This window comes from Periophthalmus magnuspinnatus, chromosome 18 (genome assembly GCF_009829125.3).
Source record: "Periophthalmus magnuspinnatus isolate fPerMag1 chromosome 18, fPerMag1.2.pri, whole genome shotgun sequence".
Taxonomy (NCBI): Eukaryota; Metazoa; Chordata; class Actinopteri; order Gobiiformes; family Gobiidae; genus Periophthalmus; species Periophthalmus magnuspinnatus.
In genome coordinates this window covers 3302365-3321209 of record NC_047143.1, presented here as the reverse complement: position 1 = coordinate 3321209, position 18845 = coordinate 3302365, and the positions used below count along the sequence as shown (strand labels likewise).

Below are 18845 nucleotides of genomic sequence, written 5' to 3'. Positions count from 1 at the left end.
AACATCAACAACGAACATATGATTTATTACATTATTTATTATGTGTTTCAGATTAATTCCAGGCAAATTGTTGAATTTTTTTGATCCATTCCCTTCTTATTTTTTAGTAAACGAGTCATTTTAACAAAGTATTTTAAAGGTACACTACGTAACCTGTCCGATTGAGAGTGGGTCACCTGCTTATTTATTAATGAATTACTTAGTTAACTAATTCATGAATTGTCTGTGTAATGAGGACTGTAATATGCAGTAGTTTGAACCCTGGCTAGCGATCACTGCAGGGTGTCGGGTCAGGACAGAGATTAGGTTTGTTCAGGTGAGGCTTAAGAACGAGGGAGTCCACAGGTAGGTACAGGTAGAACGTTCCTTTTAATGTCCTTACTTGGGGTGTGGGCGTGTATGGGTGAGAAAGAGTGGGTTTGTGTGTGTGTGTGTGTGTGGTTATCTACAAGAGAAGGAATAAACAAATACAAACAATATGTTAATCACAATCAAAATGGTGATTACACAAGTGACCGCGTGGTGATTTACATAATGTGAAAGACATACAAAGAAGTTCACAAAATGACCGATAGGAGGCCAGCGTGTATAAATTGGAAAGTTTTACTCAAAACTCTAAACTACACACGGTCAATTACAAGTATAAGTTCTGAACACAATATCACAAATACACAGAATACTTACATCTAAGGGACGCACACTATAATTCAGACATTAAGTCAGTCCGAGAGAGCGCCGATGCACGTAACGTTGTGCGACCGTGTAAAATAATAATCTGCGTGTCTGCGGCGCACTGGTGTACACTCGCGCTCCCTCTAGTGGTGCAACAAGGGATAACAACAATTAAGAACAACTAAACTAAACCGGTAATATAACAGAGCTAAATGGGCTTTATGGTCGTCCAGGTCTGATCCGTAGCAAAAGATTAAGTTTAAACCTGTCAACTGGACAAATCGTTGTAGGAGTGAAGACGTTTCGCTGCTGATCCGAGCCGCTTCTTCAGTCGGTGTTTACAGTTTCAGTGTAGTTGGCTCCTCCCTTCAGATATAAGTCAGTGTCCAGCTGTAATCTGACCAGAACTGAAGAAGCGACTTGGACGAGCAGCGAAACGTCTTCACTCCTACAACGATTTGTCCAGTTGACAGATTTAAACTACATGAATCAATAATTAACAATTGGATTCATGTAGCGACTTTCAAGATGCTGCCAATCCGCACTAGCGCCCCCTCTGTCTGAATTCTGACAAGCTCGGGCTCTGACAAGGAGGTCCCACGGTTTTATGCTTGTCTCCATGGAGATGTTATTGCTTGGTCAGGAATGTTCCGCAGTATGTGACTCCATCTGTCTTGCGTCAAAGATATCTTGAAAAACATTATTGTGACGGGTTAGGGCTGTTGGCATCAGCTGCTCGTCTCCTTAAAGTTAGACAAGTTTAACACCGAAACATCCAACGCAACAGTAACATGGAGATGAGCAGGTGACTGACCCTCCTTCAGAAAAGTTACAGTGTCCACCTTTAATTAGAAAAGTGTAAATACTAAATCTCGCCCTTTGTTTGTGTGTGTTTTTGTGTGTTCTTTTACAGTTTGGAAACACGTGCTACTGTAACTCGGTGCTGCAGGCGCTCTACTTCTGCAGACCGTTCAGAGAGAAGGTTCTGGCCTATAAGGTGAGTTCAGGCTTCAGCAGGAGGAAAAACCACATCCTAATGTATTTTTATATGTCCTGGTTGAGGTTCAAATGTCCCACAAGAAGTGTTTGACTGTAAGGCCGCAAGACGAATCGCAATCAAATCAAATGGACACAATTAAATCACAAAGACTGGGATTTCCACCACAAATCACAAAATCTCCTGTCGTATTCTGCGTAAAAACAAAAACTGCTGATCTGTACAAACATGTTCTGAAATGTGATTTTTGTGTTAGTTTGTCACTTCAGATTTCTGTTTTTTTTTGGTCAATTCTTCTGGACGTGTTTTAAAACGTGAACTTTGAACAGAATCTGAATATTAAAACACAAATCGCAATCGGAAAACGTGTCCAAAAAATTGCAATGAGATATTAATACAAAACAAAACATTAAATATCACTTTATACCATTATTTGGAATTTTTATTTTATTTTGAGTTTAATTTATTATCTATATTAGCCTTTTTTTGGGCGACTGTAGCTCAGAGTGTTTGTCCACTGATCTGAATGTTGGCATTAGTAGAGCCATTTCAGTCCCCACAGGTTGAATACTGTTGTTGTGTCCTTGGGCAAGACACTTAACCCACGTCACCCCCAGTGTCTGTATGTCTGACATTTTGCTTCACATTTTTTTGTAAATTTTTTCCCCAAATTTTAATTAAATTCTTCCCCAACATTCTTTGTAATTTTTTGCCACAGTTTTCATCAAATTTTTCATATTTTTGCCTGACTTTTTTTTTAATTCCTAAATTTTTTATTACATTTTTTGTAATTTTTTTTTTACCAAAATGTAGCATACCTTTTTTTAAATATTTTTTCCCAACATTTTTTTTTCAAAATTTTTCCACCAATTTTTTTTTGTCAATCTGTCTGATTTTTTTTCCGGCACTTTTTTTTCATATTTTTTCCCAACATTTTTTCTAAATTTTTCCACCAGTTCTTTGTCAATTTGTCCCATTTTTTCTGGCGTTTTTTCCCACATTCGTTTCAACCCCCCCTCTTTATTTTATGATATTTTCTGTGTGTCTGACAGGTGTTTATCTTTAACAGGTGCAGCCTCGTCGTAAGGAGTCTCTGCTCACCTGTCTGTCCGACCTGTTCAACAGCATCGCCACGCAGAAGAAGAAAGTGGGCGTCATCCCCCCGAAGAAGTTCATCTCTCGACTTCGAAAAGAAAATGGTGAAAACTACTGTGACTTAATAACTTTTAACAATGTCCCACTCAAAGGAGACACGACTCCGCTTTAGAAAAATCTACTTTTACACCGTGTTTAATGTGTTTTCCTCGTCATAAACACACTTTCATATTTAAGTTTTTGTGTTTACGGTGATTCATGTTTGAGTACTAATCTTTCTCCCCCTGTTTTCAAGACGTCATCGCTCTGATCTTGTTTATCTTCATTTACACAATCAGACCCGATGAGAGCAGTTTGACTCTTTTTCATGGGCGTTCTGTTCAAAATACAGGAAAAATACAACTAAAAAAACAAAAACAAATGACATAACTCCATTTAAAACAATAAAAACAGGAGCAGGTGTGAGTATAAATGTTTGTTACCAGATTATTACGCTGCGTTTGTGGCACTAAAGTATTTAAGTTTGCGTTTTTTGGGAAGTAAAACATCCAAAAGACACATTTCCATCTCAGTTCTGGTGAGGAACGTCCTTAGACTTATACAATCACGTCATCTTGTATTAATCTATGCCTCGTTTTCATCGCCATCGCCGGTACACGCCCACTGCGACGTACTTGTATCCTTCTCTAATTGTTCAGTCAGAAATCATAACTATTATCTTCTTTAAACAGTTTTTGTCGTAACTTTTTTTCCCTCAGAGCTGTTTGATAACTACATGCAGCAGGACGCTCACGAGTTTTTGAACTACCTCCTCAACACCATCGCCGACCTGCTCCAAGAAGAGAAGAGCCAAGAGAAACAGCACAACGGGAAAGTGATTCAAAATGGCGGCGGTGGAGGAGGAGGAGGGGGCGGAGTCAACGAGGGCGGGACCGACGGAGACACGCACAAGGAGACGCAGGAGACCTGGGTCCACGAGATCTTCCAAGGAACGCTGACCAACGAGACGCGCTGTTTGAACTGTGAAGCCGTGAGTCCTCTGCGTCCTCTGACCCTCCTCTGCATCCTCTGACCCTCCTCTGCTCCATCTGATCCTCTCTGCATCCTCTGACCCTCCTCCTTGTCTTCTGCTCCACCTGATCCTCCTCCTCTGCATCCTCTGACCCTCTCCGCTGCTCCTTTTGACCCTCTTCTGCATCGTCTGAGCCTCCTCTGCATCGCCTGACCTTCCTCTGCTCCATCTGATCCTCTCTGCGTCCTCTGACCTTCCTCTGCTCCATCTGATCCTTTCTGCATCATCTGATCGTCTTTTGCTCCCCCTGACCCTCTTCCTCTGCATCCTCTGACCCTCTTCCTCCGCATCCTCTGACCCTCCTCCTTGTCTTTTGCTCCCCCTGACCCTCTTCCTCTGCATCCTCTGACCCTCCTCCTTGTCTTCTGCTCCACCTCCTCCGCATCCTCTGACCCTCTCCGGTGCTCCTTTTGACCCTCTTCTGCATCGTCTGAGCCTCCTCTGCATCACCTGACCTTCCTCTGCTCCATCTGATCCTCTGCATTCTCTGACCCTCTCCGCTGCTCTCTTTGACCCTCCTCTGCATCATCTGACCCTCCCCTGCTCCATCTAATCCTCTCTACATCATCTGATTGTCATCTGCTCCATGTGATCCTCCTCCTCTGCGTCCTCTGACCCTCCTCGGCATCATCTGACCCTCCTCGGCATCCTCTGACCCTTCTCCGCTCCTACCTTTGACCCTCCTCTGCATCTTCTGACTCTCTCCGCTGCTCTCTCTGACCCTCTTCTGCATCATCTGACCCTCCTCTGCGTCCTCTGACCCTCCTCAGCATCCTCTGACCCTTCTCCGCTCCTGCCTTTGACCCTCCTCTGCATCCTCTGGCCCCTTACACTGCTTCCTCTGACCCTTTCTGCTGCTCCCTTTGACCCTCCTCTGCATCAACTGAGCCTCCTCTGCTCTGTCTGACCCTCTCCGCTGCTCTCTTTGACCCTCCTCCGCATCATCTGATCCTGCTCCGCATCATCTGATCGGCCTCTGCTCCACTTGACCCCCTTCTCTGCATCTTCTGACCCTTTCCGCTGCTCTCTGTGGCCCTCCTCTGCATCATCTGAGCCTTCCCTGCTCCACCTGACCCTCCTCTGCATCATCTGACCCTTCGCTGCCCCATCTGACCCTCCTGTGCATAATCTAACCCCCCTCTGCTCCTCCTCTGCACCATCTGACCCTCTCCTCTGCATCTTCTTCTTGTTCTTTGCTTGGTCCGTGTTTGTCCTTGGTGATTATACATTAAATGAAACAAAAACCGTCTGTATTACATCATGAGCTGAAGGCTGAACGGACGATAAAACTGTCCTGGGACCTGCCGCACATTAGGACATAAGACAAATGTTTTATAGTAACACAATTCTCTACACTGTAAAAATATCTGTGTGATACAGTGAGTAGATTTAGTCTAATCTGTCTTTATATAGATACATTATTTCCTAGTACTTTTTCTGCATGAATAGTAGTTTTGTGAGTCTTGTGAGTGCAGTTTGGGTCAGATACATCACAGTCAGAGTCATATGTCTGTTGCCCTTAATAATAAATGTGCGTTTTTAGGTGAGCAGTAAAGATGAAGAGTTCCTGGATTTATCTGTCGACGTGGAACAAAACACATCCATCACGCACTGCCTCAGGTACCACTCTGGAATAACAGTCCAATGAGGTTCTTCTGGTCTCACGTTCATTTATTTCAATAGATTATTTTTTTTCAGACCAAGGTTTAGTTTGTTTTCAGTGTAAATTTCAGACTATAACCCACTACTTTTTTCCCCACACTTTGAACCCTGCGGCTTATACAAAGGTGCAGCTAATTTATGGATTTTTACTGGCTAACGACCACCGGGGGGCGCTCTCTAACAGTAAACACCAAAGTGAGACAGATGTGGGGACAGATTATGCGCAGAAGAATTCACTAGTTTTGATTTTGAACTGTCATTTTGTGCATCACACGCAACCTCATCATGGAAAACACACAGAGAAATGTAAATGATGCAGCTTTTAAGTTAAAGACAACGGATCTGGCATCAAAGAAGGAAATAGAGCCGCTGCACGTAAGTTTAGAATCAAAGAAGGAAATAGAGCCACTGCACGTAAGTTTAGAATCAAAGAAGGAAATAGAGCCACTGCACGTAAGTTTAGAATCAAAGAAGAAAATAGAGAAACTGCACGTAAGTTTAGAATCAAAGAAGGAAATGGAACCACTGCACGTAAGTTTAGAATAAAAGAAGGAAATAGAGCCACTACACGTAAGTTTAGAATGAAAGAAGCAAATAGAGCCACTGTACGTAAGTTTAGAATCAAAGAAGGAAATAGAGCCACTGCACGTAAGTTTAGAATCAAAGAAGGAAATAGAGCCACTGCACGCAAGTTTGGCATCAAAGAATCGATGGTGCGACGTTGGCGGCAGCGGGAAGAACTTAGTCAATGTAAAAAAACGACAAAAGAAGGAAATAAAAGCAGATGACCCGTGTTGATGTCGTGTTGGTGCCGATTTTCAGAACCAGTTTGAAAAAAGCGTGTCTTAAACTCAAAAAACCTCCCTGTACCGTCTTTCTGTGTAGATATCTCATGTTACGACACACGGCTTATATTCAGGTGCGCTCAATTGTCCGAAATTTACGGTAAACCTTGGTCTGCAAAAATAATCTATTAAAACAGTGTAATAACGGTGCGTATGTGCGAACTGAAGCTGTATGTCTTGTGTGTTTCTGGCTCAGGGGCTTCAGTAACACGGAGACTCTGTGCAGTGAATATAAATACTATTGTGAGCAGTGTCGCAGCAAACAGGAGGCGCAGAAGAGGTCAGACATGAACACGAACACACGTCAAAGAGCGAGAGTCAAACCGCCAACCTTCAGATCAGAGGACAAAAAATGTTCTATTATAGTTTAGTTATTCATGATTGTCAAAAAAATCCATGCCCAGGTACTAATGAAATATAAAACTAGTATTAAGTCTAGTGTCTGGGATCATCATCGAGCAAAAATGACATAACTGTGACAAAGTTGTGTGACGTTTCCTGAAGAGTTTTATATGGTTTTAATCCGAACTAGTGTGGACACGATACTAAAGTTTTTGATTTGGATTTTGATGCCCAATTGATCGTTTTCCACCAGGTCCACATTTGCCGTATTTGTCCATGTTCAGTGTTAATTGTGGAAACCTGTGACCCCTGACCTCAAACCTGATCCAGTCCTAATAATGTGTAAAGTATTTGTCAAAGGTTTAATTTCTAAATGCATCAAAAATACTTCAAATTGAATTGTCAGAATTTGTTCCTTTCTGTCACAGTTGTAGAATTTATCTTTAAAGTATAAATATTGCAACAATCTGACACCTCCTCAGTCAGTGTTTTTTTTTTTTTTTTTTAATATTTTACACACTGTAGACACATATGAAAACATCAAATATCTGAAGAAAGATTTATTAAATTTTTTAGGAAAGAAAAAAAGGTAAATAGTTGAACTGATTTTTTTTAATTTTTATTTTAATATTTTATTTTTTAATCCAAAGTAGCCATCGTTTGCTGCAGTTTCGTACACTGATTGGGTTGTGATAGTGCTCTGAAGGGGGAGCGACTTAACGCAGAGAGCAAAAAGCGAAGTACACGTGTTTGATGAGTTGTGTTTGTTTTCAGGATGCGAGTGAAGAAGCTGCCCATGATCCTGGCTCTGCATCTGAAGAGGTTTAAGTACATGGACCAGCTGCACCGTTACACCAAACTGTCGTACCGCGTGGTCTTCCCCCTGGAGCTCAGGCTCTTCAACACGTCCGGAGACGCCACCAACCCGGACCGCATGTACGACCTGGTGGCTGTGGTCGTGCACTGTGGGAGGTACTGAAACGGGGCTGAAGCGGGGGCTGAAGCAGGACTTATTTTATATTTCACACTGATGACAAATCTTTGTAGAATATTTTGTTGCAGAGTCGTCGTTATCTCTGAACCCTCTCTCCCTTAAGCCCTGCTCTTTTTTGCTCTCTTTTCTTTCTCTTTACTCTCTTTTCTCTCTTTGCTCTTTTTGCTCTCTTTTTGCTCTTTTCTTTTTTCTCTGCTCTTTTCTTTCTTTGCTCTTGTTGCTCTCTCTGCTCTCTTTGCTCTTTTTACTCTTTACTCTCCCTGCTCTCTTCTCTCTTCTTGCTCTCTTTGCTCTCTCTTCTCTCTCTTTGCTCTTTACTCTCTGCTCTCTCTGCTCTCCTCTCTCTTTGCTCTCTCTTCTCGCTCTTTGCTCTTTACTCTCTCCTCTCTCTTCTCTCTCTTTGCTCTTTACTCTCTCCTCTCTCTTTGCTCTTTACTCTCTCCTCTCTCTTTGCTCTTTACTCTCTCCTCTCTCTTCTCTGTACTTGCTCTCTTCTTGCTCTCTTTGCTCTCTCTTTACTCTTTTCTCTCTTTGCTCTTTTTGCACTCTCTTTTTTCTCTGCTCTCTTTTCTCTCTTTGCTCTTTTTTCTCTTTCCTCTCTTTGCTCTCTTTTTGCTCTTTTCTTTTTTCTCTGCTCCTTTTTTTCTCTGCTCTTTTTGCTCTCTTTTCTTTCTTTGCTCTTGTTGCTCTCTCTGCTCTCTTTGCTCTTTTTACTCTTTACTCTCTCTGCTCTCTTCTCTCTTCTTGCTCTCTTTGCTCTCTCTTCTCTCTCTTTGCTCTTTACTCTCTGCTCTCTCTGCTCTCTTCTCTCTTTGCTCTCTCTTCTCTCTCTTTGCTCTTTACTCTCTCCTCTCTCTTTGCTCTTTACTCTCTCCTCTCTCTTCTCTGTACTTGCTCTCTTCTTGCTCTCTTTGCTCTCTCTCCTCTCTCTTTGCTCTTTACTCTCTCTTCACTCGTCTGTTGACAGATGTTTACTCCACTTTCTCGTGTCTAATTTCTCTTAATCTTAATCTATTTTCACACCTCGTTAAACTGCTTTTATGAGTCTTGTGTCGGATTACGTCATAATCTCGTGAAACCTGGTTTTACCTTCGCCGTAATCCTCACCCGTGGTTGTTTTGTTGTTTACTTTTCAGCGGCCCAAATCGGGGACATTACATCACCATCGTCAAGAGTCACGGCTTCTGGCTGCTCTTCGACGACGACATCGTGGAGGTGAGGACCCCACAGGACGCCCCGTGTGTGCCTGAGCAGAACGCGCTTTCAAAACACAAACAAACAGATAAAGACGGGTTTAAAGCTTCACTGTGTAACTTTTATGGTTGGGGGGCGAGGCTGTTAGCTCCTCGTCTCCATGGAGATGTTAACGCATCGCTGGTAATGTTCCACAGAATAGCATTAAGCTCGTCTGTCTCATTACATCAGTGACTAAAATACAACCTGAAATACAAGCGTTCAAACCGGGAGTGGGCTCGCCTCTCCAGAGATCTGACCTGTAACTCGACCTGGGGGTGCCGCCTGCTTGTTTCCACGGAGATAGATGATTTAATGCCGTACTGCGAGACATTCTAAGCACTGGAACGGCATCGGCACGGAGACGAGAACGCAGAGTTTGGAGGGTCAGCCGCATTTCTTCCGTCTTGGAGATGTAATCGCTTTGCCTGGAATGTTTCACAGTACGGCATTAAACCTACGTATCTCCACGGACACAAGCGGGCCGAGTTCCGGGTCAGATCCGCGGTGAGGCATGCCATACTGCGGAACATTTCAGGCAAAGCAATAACATCTCCATTAATAGTGTTTATTACAATAATCTAGATCTACAAAAGCTCAAATCATGATCATTTTTACTATTTTTATATTTTTGTTTTAATGTTATTTTAGTAAAGACGGTGATGAACTGTAAGTACAAAACGCTCGAGTGTTTTTGAGTTTTCGGGCGCCGCTCCAAAGCCTCAGATGGAGCGAGGAAATAACTGAGCTCATGTGTTTTTAATAATAATAGTGTGGTACATTTCCAGCTGCAGTGAAGGCCCCGCTGCTTTTCCAACATTTCAAATAACGCACGAGTTTCACTAAATGTTTAAAATAGTGGACAGAGATTAGAAGTGAAATTTATGCTTTAAAATCTGAGAAAAGACTGAAATCTGAACTTTAAACTAATCCAAGAACCCCATGTGTTTCAGAACATATTTGTAGACGTCTAAACTACACGGTTCTTTCAAAGTACGGCATTAAAATGACCTGTAACCATGGAAACGAGCTGGTGACACCATCAGGACGATTTACAGCTTAGACAGGACACGATGATCATTATATTGACTTTTTTACTGTGTGGACTGTTTCTCTGCAGCTGGAACATTATGGGTGATTTTTATTTTATTTTTTTTGTTGTATGATCAGATTTAAGTTTGAATGAATAACTTTTATGATTCATTACAGACGCAAAATAACGACTAAAGTGTTTTATTCAAACAGAGGATGTGTTCATACAGGTCAAGGCCTCGTTTATTCCTTTCTTTTCTGTCCTTCTTTCTTTCGCTCTTCTTTCCCTTCTTTTTCTTTCTTTCTTTTTTCTTGTTTTATTTCATTCTTCTTTCTTTCTATTTTCCCTTCATTCATTCTTTCTTTCATTCTTCTTTCTTACCTTTCTTTTTTCTTTCATTCTTCTTTGTTTCTTCCCTTCTTTCTTCCATCCTTCCCTTTCTTTCTCTATTTCCTTCTATCTTTCTTTCCTTCCTTCCTTGTTTCCTTTCTTCTTTGTTTCCTTTCTTCTTTGTTTACTTCCTTCCTTACCTTTTTTGTTTCCTTCTTTTTTCTCACGTTCTTTCTTCCATTCTTCCCTTTCTTTCTCTTGCCTTCTTTCTTTCCTTCCTTCCTTACCTTTCTTGTTTCCTTTTTCTCTCGTTCTTTCTTCCATCCTTCCCTTTCTTTCTCTTTCCTTCTTTCTTTCTTTGCTTCCTTCCTTTTTTCCTTTCTTCTTTGTTTCCTTCCTTCCTTACCTTCTTTGTTTCCTTCCTTCTTTGCCTCATTCTTTCTTCCTTCCTTCCCTTTCATTCTCTTTCCTTCTTTGTTTTCTTCCTTACCTTCTTTCTTTCTTTCCTTCTTTCTCTCTTTCTTCCCTCCTTACCTTCTTTCTTTCTTTCAGATAAGATAAAGTTTGTATAAATCACTCCTCTGACTCATCACAGACACAAAACAAACGACTAAACTGTTTCTTTCTGCTGTTTATTTATTTCACCTGATGATTTTTTATCTGTATTTTAGATTTAGAATAGATTTTGTGTTTTAAATCTGTATTTACTCGAGCGAAATCTCTAAACTTCATAATTTAAGTTAAGTTCATGAGTCACTGCACTTTTAAACTGTTTGTCTTGTAAAAAAAAAACTTTAACTGTCAAACGTTTGTGTTAAAACGTGACATTTATTCTGATCCGACTTTCTTTACGTTTAAACGACAGAACGACAGAACGAGTCTTGTCGCGTCTAAGGCCTTTGCTTTGTTTGTGTTTCACCAAAGTCAGATCTGATGGTGTAAATCCTGGTTTTGTTTGTGTTTTTAAAGTTCGTCTGAGGTGAAACTGCACGTCTCTGTTTAAGTCTGTGTCTGTTTTATGAGACTCACCGGAGCAGCTCAGGTCACGAGTCTCCGGGGTCAAACCGTCTCAATTCAATCGATTAATCGGGACTAGTTGTTAAAGAAATCAGCCAGGGAGGGCATCTGACACACGGGGGACACTTCAGAACACGTTTGTCCACGTCTAAACTAAAGTCTTCTGTTACAAATAAATCTATAAACTACAATTTCATTACATTTCGTCGCAGTTTATAACAATTTTGTATTAAATTCGCCGCTTCAAATGTGTCACAGTACGGCATTAAACTTGTCTGTAACCATGGAGACAAGCCGGTGACACCATCAGGACAAGTTCCATCTTAGACAGGCCACGATCTTTATATTGACGTATTTTCAGCTGTTTGAGATTTAAGACATTAAAGTTTGAATTAACTTTTATGTTTCATTACAGACGCAAAAGAACAAAGTGTTTTATTCAAACAGGATGTGTTCATACAAAGACTCTTTATTTATTTATTTACTTCCTTCTTTACCTTCTTTATTTCTTTCATTCTTTCTTTCCTTCTTTCATTCATTCTCTTTCCTTCTTTCTTTTCTTCCTTCCTTTCTTCTTTTTCATTCTTTTTTTCTTTATTTAATTCTTTCTCTCGTTCTTTCTTCCATTCTTCCCTTTCTTTCGCTTTCCTTCTTTCTTTTCTTCCTTCCTTACTTTCTTACCTTCTTTTTTCATTCTTTCTCTTTTTTCTTTCTTTATTTCATTCTTTCTTTCTTTCCTTCTTTCTTTCTCTCGTTCTTTCTTCCATTCTTCCCTTTCTTTCTTTTCTTCCTTCCTTCCTTTCTTACCTTCTTTTTTCATTCTTTGTTTTTTCTTTCATTCTTGTTTCTTTCCTTCTTTCTTTCTCATTCTTTCTTCCATCCTTCCCTTTTTTGTCTTTCTTTTCTTCCTTCCTTCCTTACCACCTTGTTTGTTTCTTCCCTTCATTCTTTCTTCCCTTCATTCTTTCTTCCCTTCGTTCTTTCTTTCTTTCTTCCCTTCATTCTTTCTTTCTCCCCTTCGTTCTTTCTTCCCTTCATTCTTTCTTCCCTTCGTTCTTTCTTCCCTTCGTTCTTTCTTCCCTTCATTCTTTCGTTCTTTCTCCCCTTCATTCTTTCTTCCCTTCATTCTTTCTTCCCTTCATTCTTTCATTCTTTCTCCCCTCCGTTCTTTCTTCCCTTCGTTCTTTCTTTCTTCCCTTCATTCTTTCTTCCCTTCGTTCTTTCTTTCTTTCTTTCTTCCCTTCATTCTTTCTTCCCTTCGTTCTTTCTTTGTTTCTCCCCTTCGTTCTTTCTTCCCTTCGTTCTTTCTTCCCTTCATTCTTTCGTTCTTTCTCCCCTTCGTTCTTTCTTCCCTTCATTCTTTCTTTCTTCCCTTCATTCTTTCGTTCTTTCTTCCCTTCGTTCTTTCTTGCCTTCGTTCTTTCTTCCCTTCGTTCTTTCTTCCCTTCATTCTTTCTTCCCTTCATTCTTTCTTTCTTTCTTCTTTCTTTCTTTCTTCCCTTCGTTCTTTCTTCCCTTCGTTCTTTCTTCCCTTCGTTCTTTCTTTCTTTCTCCCCTTCGTTCTTTCTTCCCTTCGTTCTTTCGTTCTTTCTTCCCTTCATTCTTTCTTCCCTTCGTTCTTTCTTCCCTTCGTTCTTTCTTCCCTTCGTTCTTTCTTTCTTTTTTCTCTTTCACGTCACATTTTCACTAAACAGTTTTAAATCTGATGCATTTTCCTTGTTGTTTTGACACTAGTTTAGATTAAAGTTCATGTCGTTCTAAACTTGAGGAAAAGTCCAGTTTTCTTTTGTTTTTTTTTCTTCTTTTCTTTTGTTTTTGAATACTTCTTTCCAGTTTTGTTTTGCGGTGGTATCGATCGCTGACTCCGCCCGTGCGTCTGAGCTCGATGGCGTCAGCGTCGTCTTGTTTTGTTCGTTTCCTCTGAGTTCAGTCTCGTCCTGATTTGACCCGTGATGTTTCTGTTGCACAAAAACAGGACAAATGTGGATCATGTTAAAGTCGGAGTTTAGTTCAGGAGGAAAAACTCAGACTTCACCTTTTTCTCAAACACATTTATGTCACACAGAGACGTGAAGATCAGACTGAAACAGAAACGACGTCACAAACTCAACACACACCGACTTAACACGAGGTTCACAACAAACATGAAACATCACACAAACATGAAACGTCACACAAACATGAAACGTCACACAAACATGAAACGTAACACAAACATGAAACGTCACACAAACATGAAACGTCACACAAACATGAAACGTCACACAAACATGAAACGTCACACAAACATGAAACGTCACACAAACATGAAACGTAACACAAACATGAAACGTCACACAAACATGAAACGTCACACAAACATGAAACGTAACACAAACATGAAGCGTAACAGTCCCACAACATCCAGAGACTTGAGGTACTCAGGACGGATCTCATCCACCGAGGAGCTTGCCAACCACCTCAGTGACTTCAGCCAGGGTGATGGACGAGTCCGCCTCTGGGTCCCCAGTTTCTGCTTCCTCCTCGGAAGACGTGACAGTGGGATTGAGGAGATCCTCAAAGTATTCCTTCCACCGCCCGACAACATCCCCAGTCGAGGTCAGCAGCCCTCCACCCGCACTGTAAACAGTGTTGGTGAAGCACTGCTTTCCCCTCCTGAGGCGTCGGACGGTTTGCCAGAATCTCTTTGAGGCCGTCCGATAGTCCTCCTCCATGGCCTCCCCGAACTCCTCCCAACCCCGAGTTTTTGCCTCTGTGACTGCCCGAGCCGCGGCACGCTTGGCCTGCCGGTACTCATCAGCTGCCTCAGGAGTCCCACGAGCCAACAAGGCTCGATAGGACTCCTTCTTCAGCTTGACGGCATCCCTTACTTCCGGTGTCCACCACCGGGTTCGGGGATTGCCGCCGCGACAAGCACCGCAGACCTTACGACCACAGCTACGAGCAGCCGCATCAACAATAGAGGTGGAGAACATGGCCCACTCGGAGTCCATGTCTCCAACCTCCCCCGGGATCAGGGAGAAGCTCTCCCGGAGGCGGGAGTTGAAGACCCCCCTGACAGAGGGCTCCGCCAGACGTTCCCAGCAGACCCTCACAATACGCTTGGGCCTGCCAGGTCTGTCCGGCTTCCTCCTCCGCCAGCGGATCCAACTCACCACCAGGTGGTGATCAGTTGACAGCTCAGCCCCTCTCTTCACCCGAGTGTCCAAGACACGCGGTCGGAGGTCAGATGACACGACAACAAAGTCGATCATCGACCTCCGACCTAGAGTGTCCTGGTGCCATGTGCACCGATGGACACCCTTGTGCTCGAACATGGTGTTTGTTATGGACAAGCTGTGACTAGCACAGAAGTCCAATAACAAAACACCGCTCGGGTTCAGATCGGGGAGGCCGTTCCTCCCAATCACGCCCCTCCAAGTGTCACTGTCGTTACCCACATGGGCGTTGAAGTCCCCCAGGAGAACAACGGAGTCCCCGGTTGGTGCACTGTCTAGTACCCCTCCCAGGGACTCCAAGAAGGCCGGGTACTCTGCACTGCTGTTTGGCCCGTAGGCCGACACAACAGTGAGAGACCTGTCCCCGACCCGAAGGCGCAGGGACGCGACCCTCTCGTTCACCGGAGTGAACCCCAACACGCAGTGGCTGAGCTGTGGGGCAATGAGCAAGCCCACACCAGCTCGCCGCCGCTCCCCGCGGGCAACGCCAGAGAAATGGAGAGTCCAACCCCTCTCAAGAAGATGGGTTCCAGAGCCCAAGCTGTGCGTGGAGGTGAGGCCGACTATATCTAGCCGGTAACGCTCAACCTCCCGCACAAGCTCAGGCTCCTTCCCCCCCAGCGAGGTGACATTCCATGTCCCCAGAGCTAGTCTCCATGTCCGGAGATCCAGTCGTCGAGGTCCCCGCCTTCGACTGCTACCCGGATCTCTCCGCACCCGCCCCTCATGGCTCCTCCCGCAGGTGGTGGGTCCACGGGAGGACACAAACATGAAACGTCACACAAACATGAAACGTCACACAAACATGAAACGTCACACAAACATGAAACGTCACACAAACATGAAACGTCACACAAACATGAAACGTCACACAAACATGAAACGTCACACAAACATGAAACGTCACACAAACATGAAAGTTAACACAAACATGAAGCGTAACACAAACATGAAGCGTAACACAAACATGAAGCGTAACACAAACATGAAGCGTAACACAAACATGAAACTTAACACAAACATGAAACGTCACACAAACATGAAACGTAACACAAACATGAAAGTTAACACAAACATGAAGCGTAACACAAACATGAAGCGTAACACAAACATGAAGCGTAACACAAACATGAAACGTAACAAACATGAAAGTTAACACAAACATGAAAGTTAACACAAACATGAAAGTTAACACAAACATGAAACGTAACACAAACATGAAACGTAACACAAACATGAAACGTAACACAAACATGAAACGTCACACAAACATGAAACGTCACACAAACATGAAACGTCACACAAACATGAAACGTCACACAAACATGAAACGTAACACAAACATGAAACGTCACACAAACATGAAACGTCACACAAACATAAAGACACAGAAGGATGAACATTATGGACTTAACACAAACACACAGTAGGATGTGTTCATACAAAGCCTCGCTTATTTATTTTCCTTCTGCATTTCTTTTTCTTTCTTTATTTCCTTCATTCTATTCCATTCTATTCTCTATTTCATTTTTTCTTTCTTACCATCTTTCTTTCTTGCATCTTTCTTTCTTTGTTTTTTTCTTTCTGCCCTTGTCTTTCTTTCATTCTATATTTCTTACCTTCTTTCTTTCATTCTTTTTTTCTTTTCTTACCTTCTTTCATCCATTCTATCGTTCTTTCTTACCTTCTTTCTTTCTGCCCTTGTCTTTCTTTCTTTCATTCTTTCTTACCTTTTTTCATTCATTCTTTCTTTCTTTCTTTCATTCGTTCTTACCTTTTTTCATTCATTCATACCTTCTTTCTTTCGTTCTTTCTTACCTTCTTTCATTCTTTTTTACCTTCTTTCATTTTTTTTTTACCTTCTTTCATTCTTTCTTTCTTTCATTCATTCTTTCTTTCATTCTTTTTTACCTTCATTCATTCATTCTTTCTTTAATTCTTTCTTTAATTCTTTCTTTCATTCATTCTTTCTTTCATTCTTTCTTTCTTTTCTTTCTTGGATAAATATTTTCTCTGTTAACATCGTCGACTCTTTGTCTTTAAGTCTCTGCGTCGATATCGACCAGAACAGAGACTGAAAACATCATTTATTTCTTTTAAAAACAGCGTCGTAAAGTTTCATTTTGACCGTACGTTGTTTGGTAAATCGTCTTATCGAACCAATTTATCGATTAAAGTGGGATATCGGCTGAACTAATATGTTTCAAACCGATATTCCATCCAACAAAACTGTCAATGTCGGCGCCAGAACCGTGTCTGTGCATCTCAAAAATGTCAAAATGAAGTTAAAAAATGTAAACGTCGCTGTAAACATAAATTTTTCGGGATTATTTACAGCAAATATGTGCAGTTTTGGTTATTTTTACATCTAAAGTTTAATTTCTGCATCAACGTTTAATCGTCTGTTTCTGTTTTCCAGAAAATCGACGCTCAGGCGATAGAGGAGTTTTACGGTTTAACGTCGGACATTTCTAAAAACTCTGAATCCGGTTACATCCTGTTTTACCAATCCAGAGACTGAAGCTCCGCCCCCCAAATCTGCAGCCTCGCCCCAACATGGAAACACTTAGCTTTAGCACACAAGCTAACGCCACAAACTGGGCTTTTCCGACGGGACGAGCCAAGAGACGGGACTGAACAGACTCAAAATGTCCGCCGCCGCCACGATCAAAACGAGCACCTCACAGGAACAAGATGGCCGACGATGGATCTGGGAATAAGGAAGTAATGGAACTCTAGAATGGGCCAAACGACAGCCACCATCTTGGAACTGTAGAACGATCATCTGTTGAAATTAATTTAGTCAAAGGCGGCGTAATCCCTGGACACGTCTGGCTCAAACCATTTTACATTTGGAAAAAAAAAAAAGGATGAGGAAGAATATCTGGATTACCAAAGAAAAATCTGCCCAAAATAAGAAGGTAGAAGTCCAAATTTGTTCAGGAGCACGTTCCGTAGCGAGTTTCCTGGGATTCTAGGCCTGTCACGATAACATAAACACTATACATCGCACTAAATAATAATATTAAAACTACTTAGGGATACATTAAAAAAGCAAGAAAATCCTAATTAACCATTTTGGAGCGGACAGAATCGTTAAAATACACGCGCTGAAGTAAATAAATAGCATAATTAAGCCGTAAATAACCAGAGAAGTGACTTTTTCCACCGTCTGCTGCTCAAATCTTATCACATTACAGCAAAAATATCAAAAAACTATCCCATATTGCAAAAAAATATACCGAAATGTACCGTTCCAGGTTTTATATTTGGGATACAACCACAGAAGGGGTTGAACCCGCAACCCAAACACGGATAAGGCCCTAAAAGTTCAGACCTAAACTGTATCTACTGTTTTAATCTGAATAGAATTAACACGTAAAATGACCAATTGTTTAACACGCTAATGCTAAAGATGCACTAGGTAACTTTTCAGGTGTCTGCCACTTGCTTGTTTTCGTGGAGATGTTACAGCTTTGCCCGGAATGTTCCACACTATAGCAATAAACTTTAGTATTGCCGTGGAGACGAGCAGGTGACACAACCTCAAGTAATTTTTACGTCAAAAAACCCCCCAAAAATCCCCAAAACTTCAAGTGAATATATCCAAGATGAGTTTAACGCCTTGGGATACTACGGAACATTTTAGGCAAAGCAACACATCGCCATAGAGACGAGATGGTGACGCAACCCCACTCGTGTTTTCAAGTGCGGCAAAAAAATGTTTGAAATAAAATAAAATAAACTTAAACTCAATCTTGGATATACAGTATTCAGTTAAACGCTTAGTGATACTACGGAACATTTCAGGCATAGCAACACATCGCCATAGAGACGAGATGGTGACACAACCCCACTCGTGTTTTCAAGTGCGGCAAAAAATTTTTTAAAATAAAATAAAATAAACTTTAACTGAATACTGTATATCCAAGATTGAGTTTAACGCTTTGTGATACTACGGAACATTTCAGGCATAGCAACACATCGCCATAGAGACGAGATGGTGACGCAACCCCGGTCACATGTTTGCAAGTGATCTCTACGGCAACAAAACAAAACTTAAACTCATCTTGGATATATAGTATTCAGTTAAACGCCGCGTGATACTGCGGAACATTTCAGGCAAAGCAACACATCGCCATAGAGACGAGATGGTGACGCAACCCCGCTCGTGTTTTCAAGTACGGCAAAAAAAAAACAACTGAATACTGTATATCCAAGATTGAGTTTAACGCCGTGTGATACTACGGAACATTTCAGGCACAGCAACACATCTCCTGAAAAGTTACATAGTGCATTTGTAATACATAGACTGTATATATAAATGGACGTAGC

At 41.7% G+C, this 18845-nt stretch overlaps 1 protein-coding gene across 1 annotated transcript in view; it reads left to right on the top strand.

Moving 5' to 3' along the window:
• The window catches only part of usp12b (ubiquitin specific peptidase 12b), a 31174-nt gene extending 12788 nt beyond the window's left edge, over positions 1–18386 (top strand). The window contains exons 3-10 of the mRNA XM_033983631.2: positions 1586–1669; positions 2739–2868; positions 3523–3794; positions 5380–5456; positions 6540–6623; positions 7460–7657; positions 8816–8894; positions 16930–18386. Of these exons, the coding sequence (XP_033839522.1) occupies positions 1586–1669; positions 2739–2868; positions 3523–3794; positions 5380–5456; positions 6540–6623; positions 7460–7657; positions 8816–8894; positions 16930–17031 (1026 nt within the window). The 3' untranslated portion in view covers positions 17032–18386. The remainder of the gene's footprint in view (positions 1–1585; positions 1670–2738; positions 2869–3522; positions 3795–5379; positions 5457–6539; positions 6624–7459; positions 7658–8815; positions 8895–16929) is intronic.
• The last annotated feature ends 459 nt before the right edge of the window (positions 18387–18845 follow it).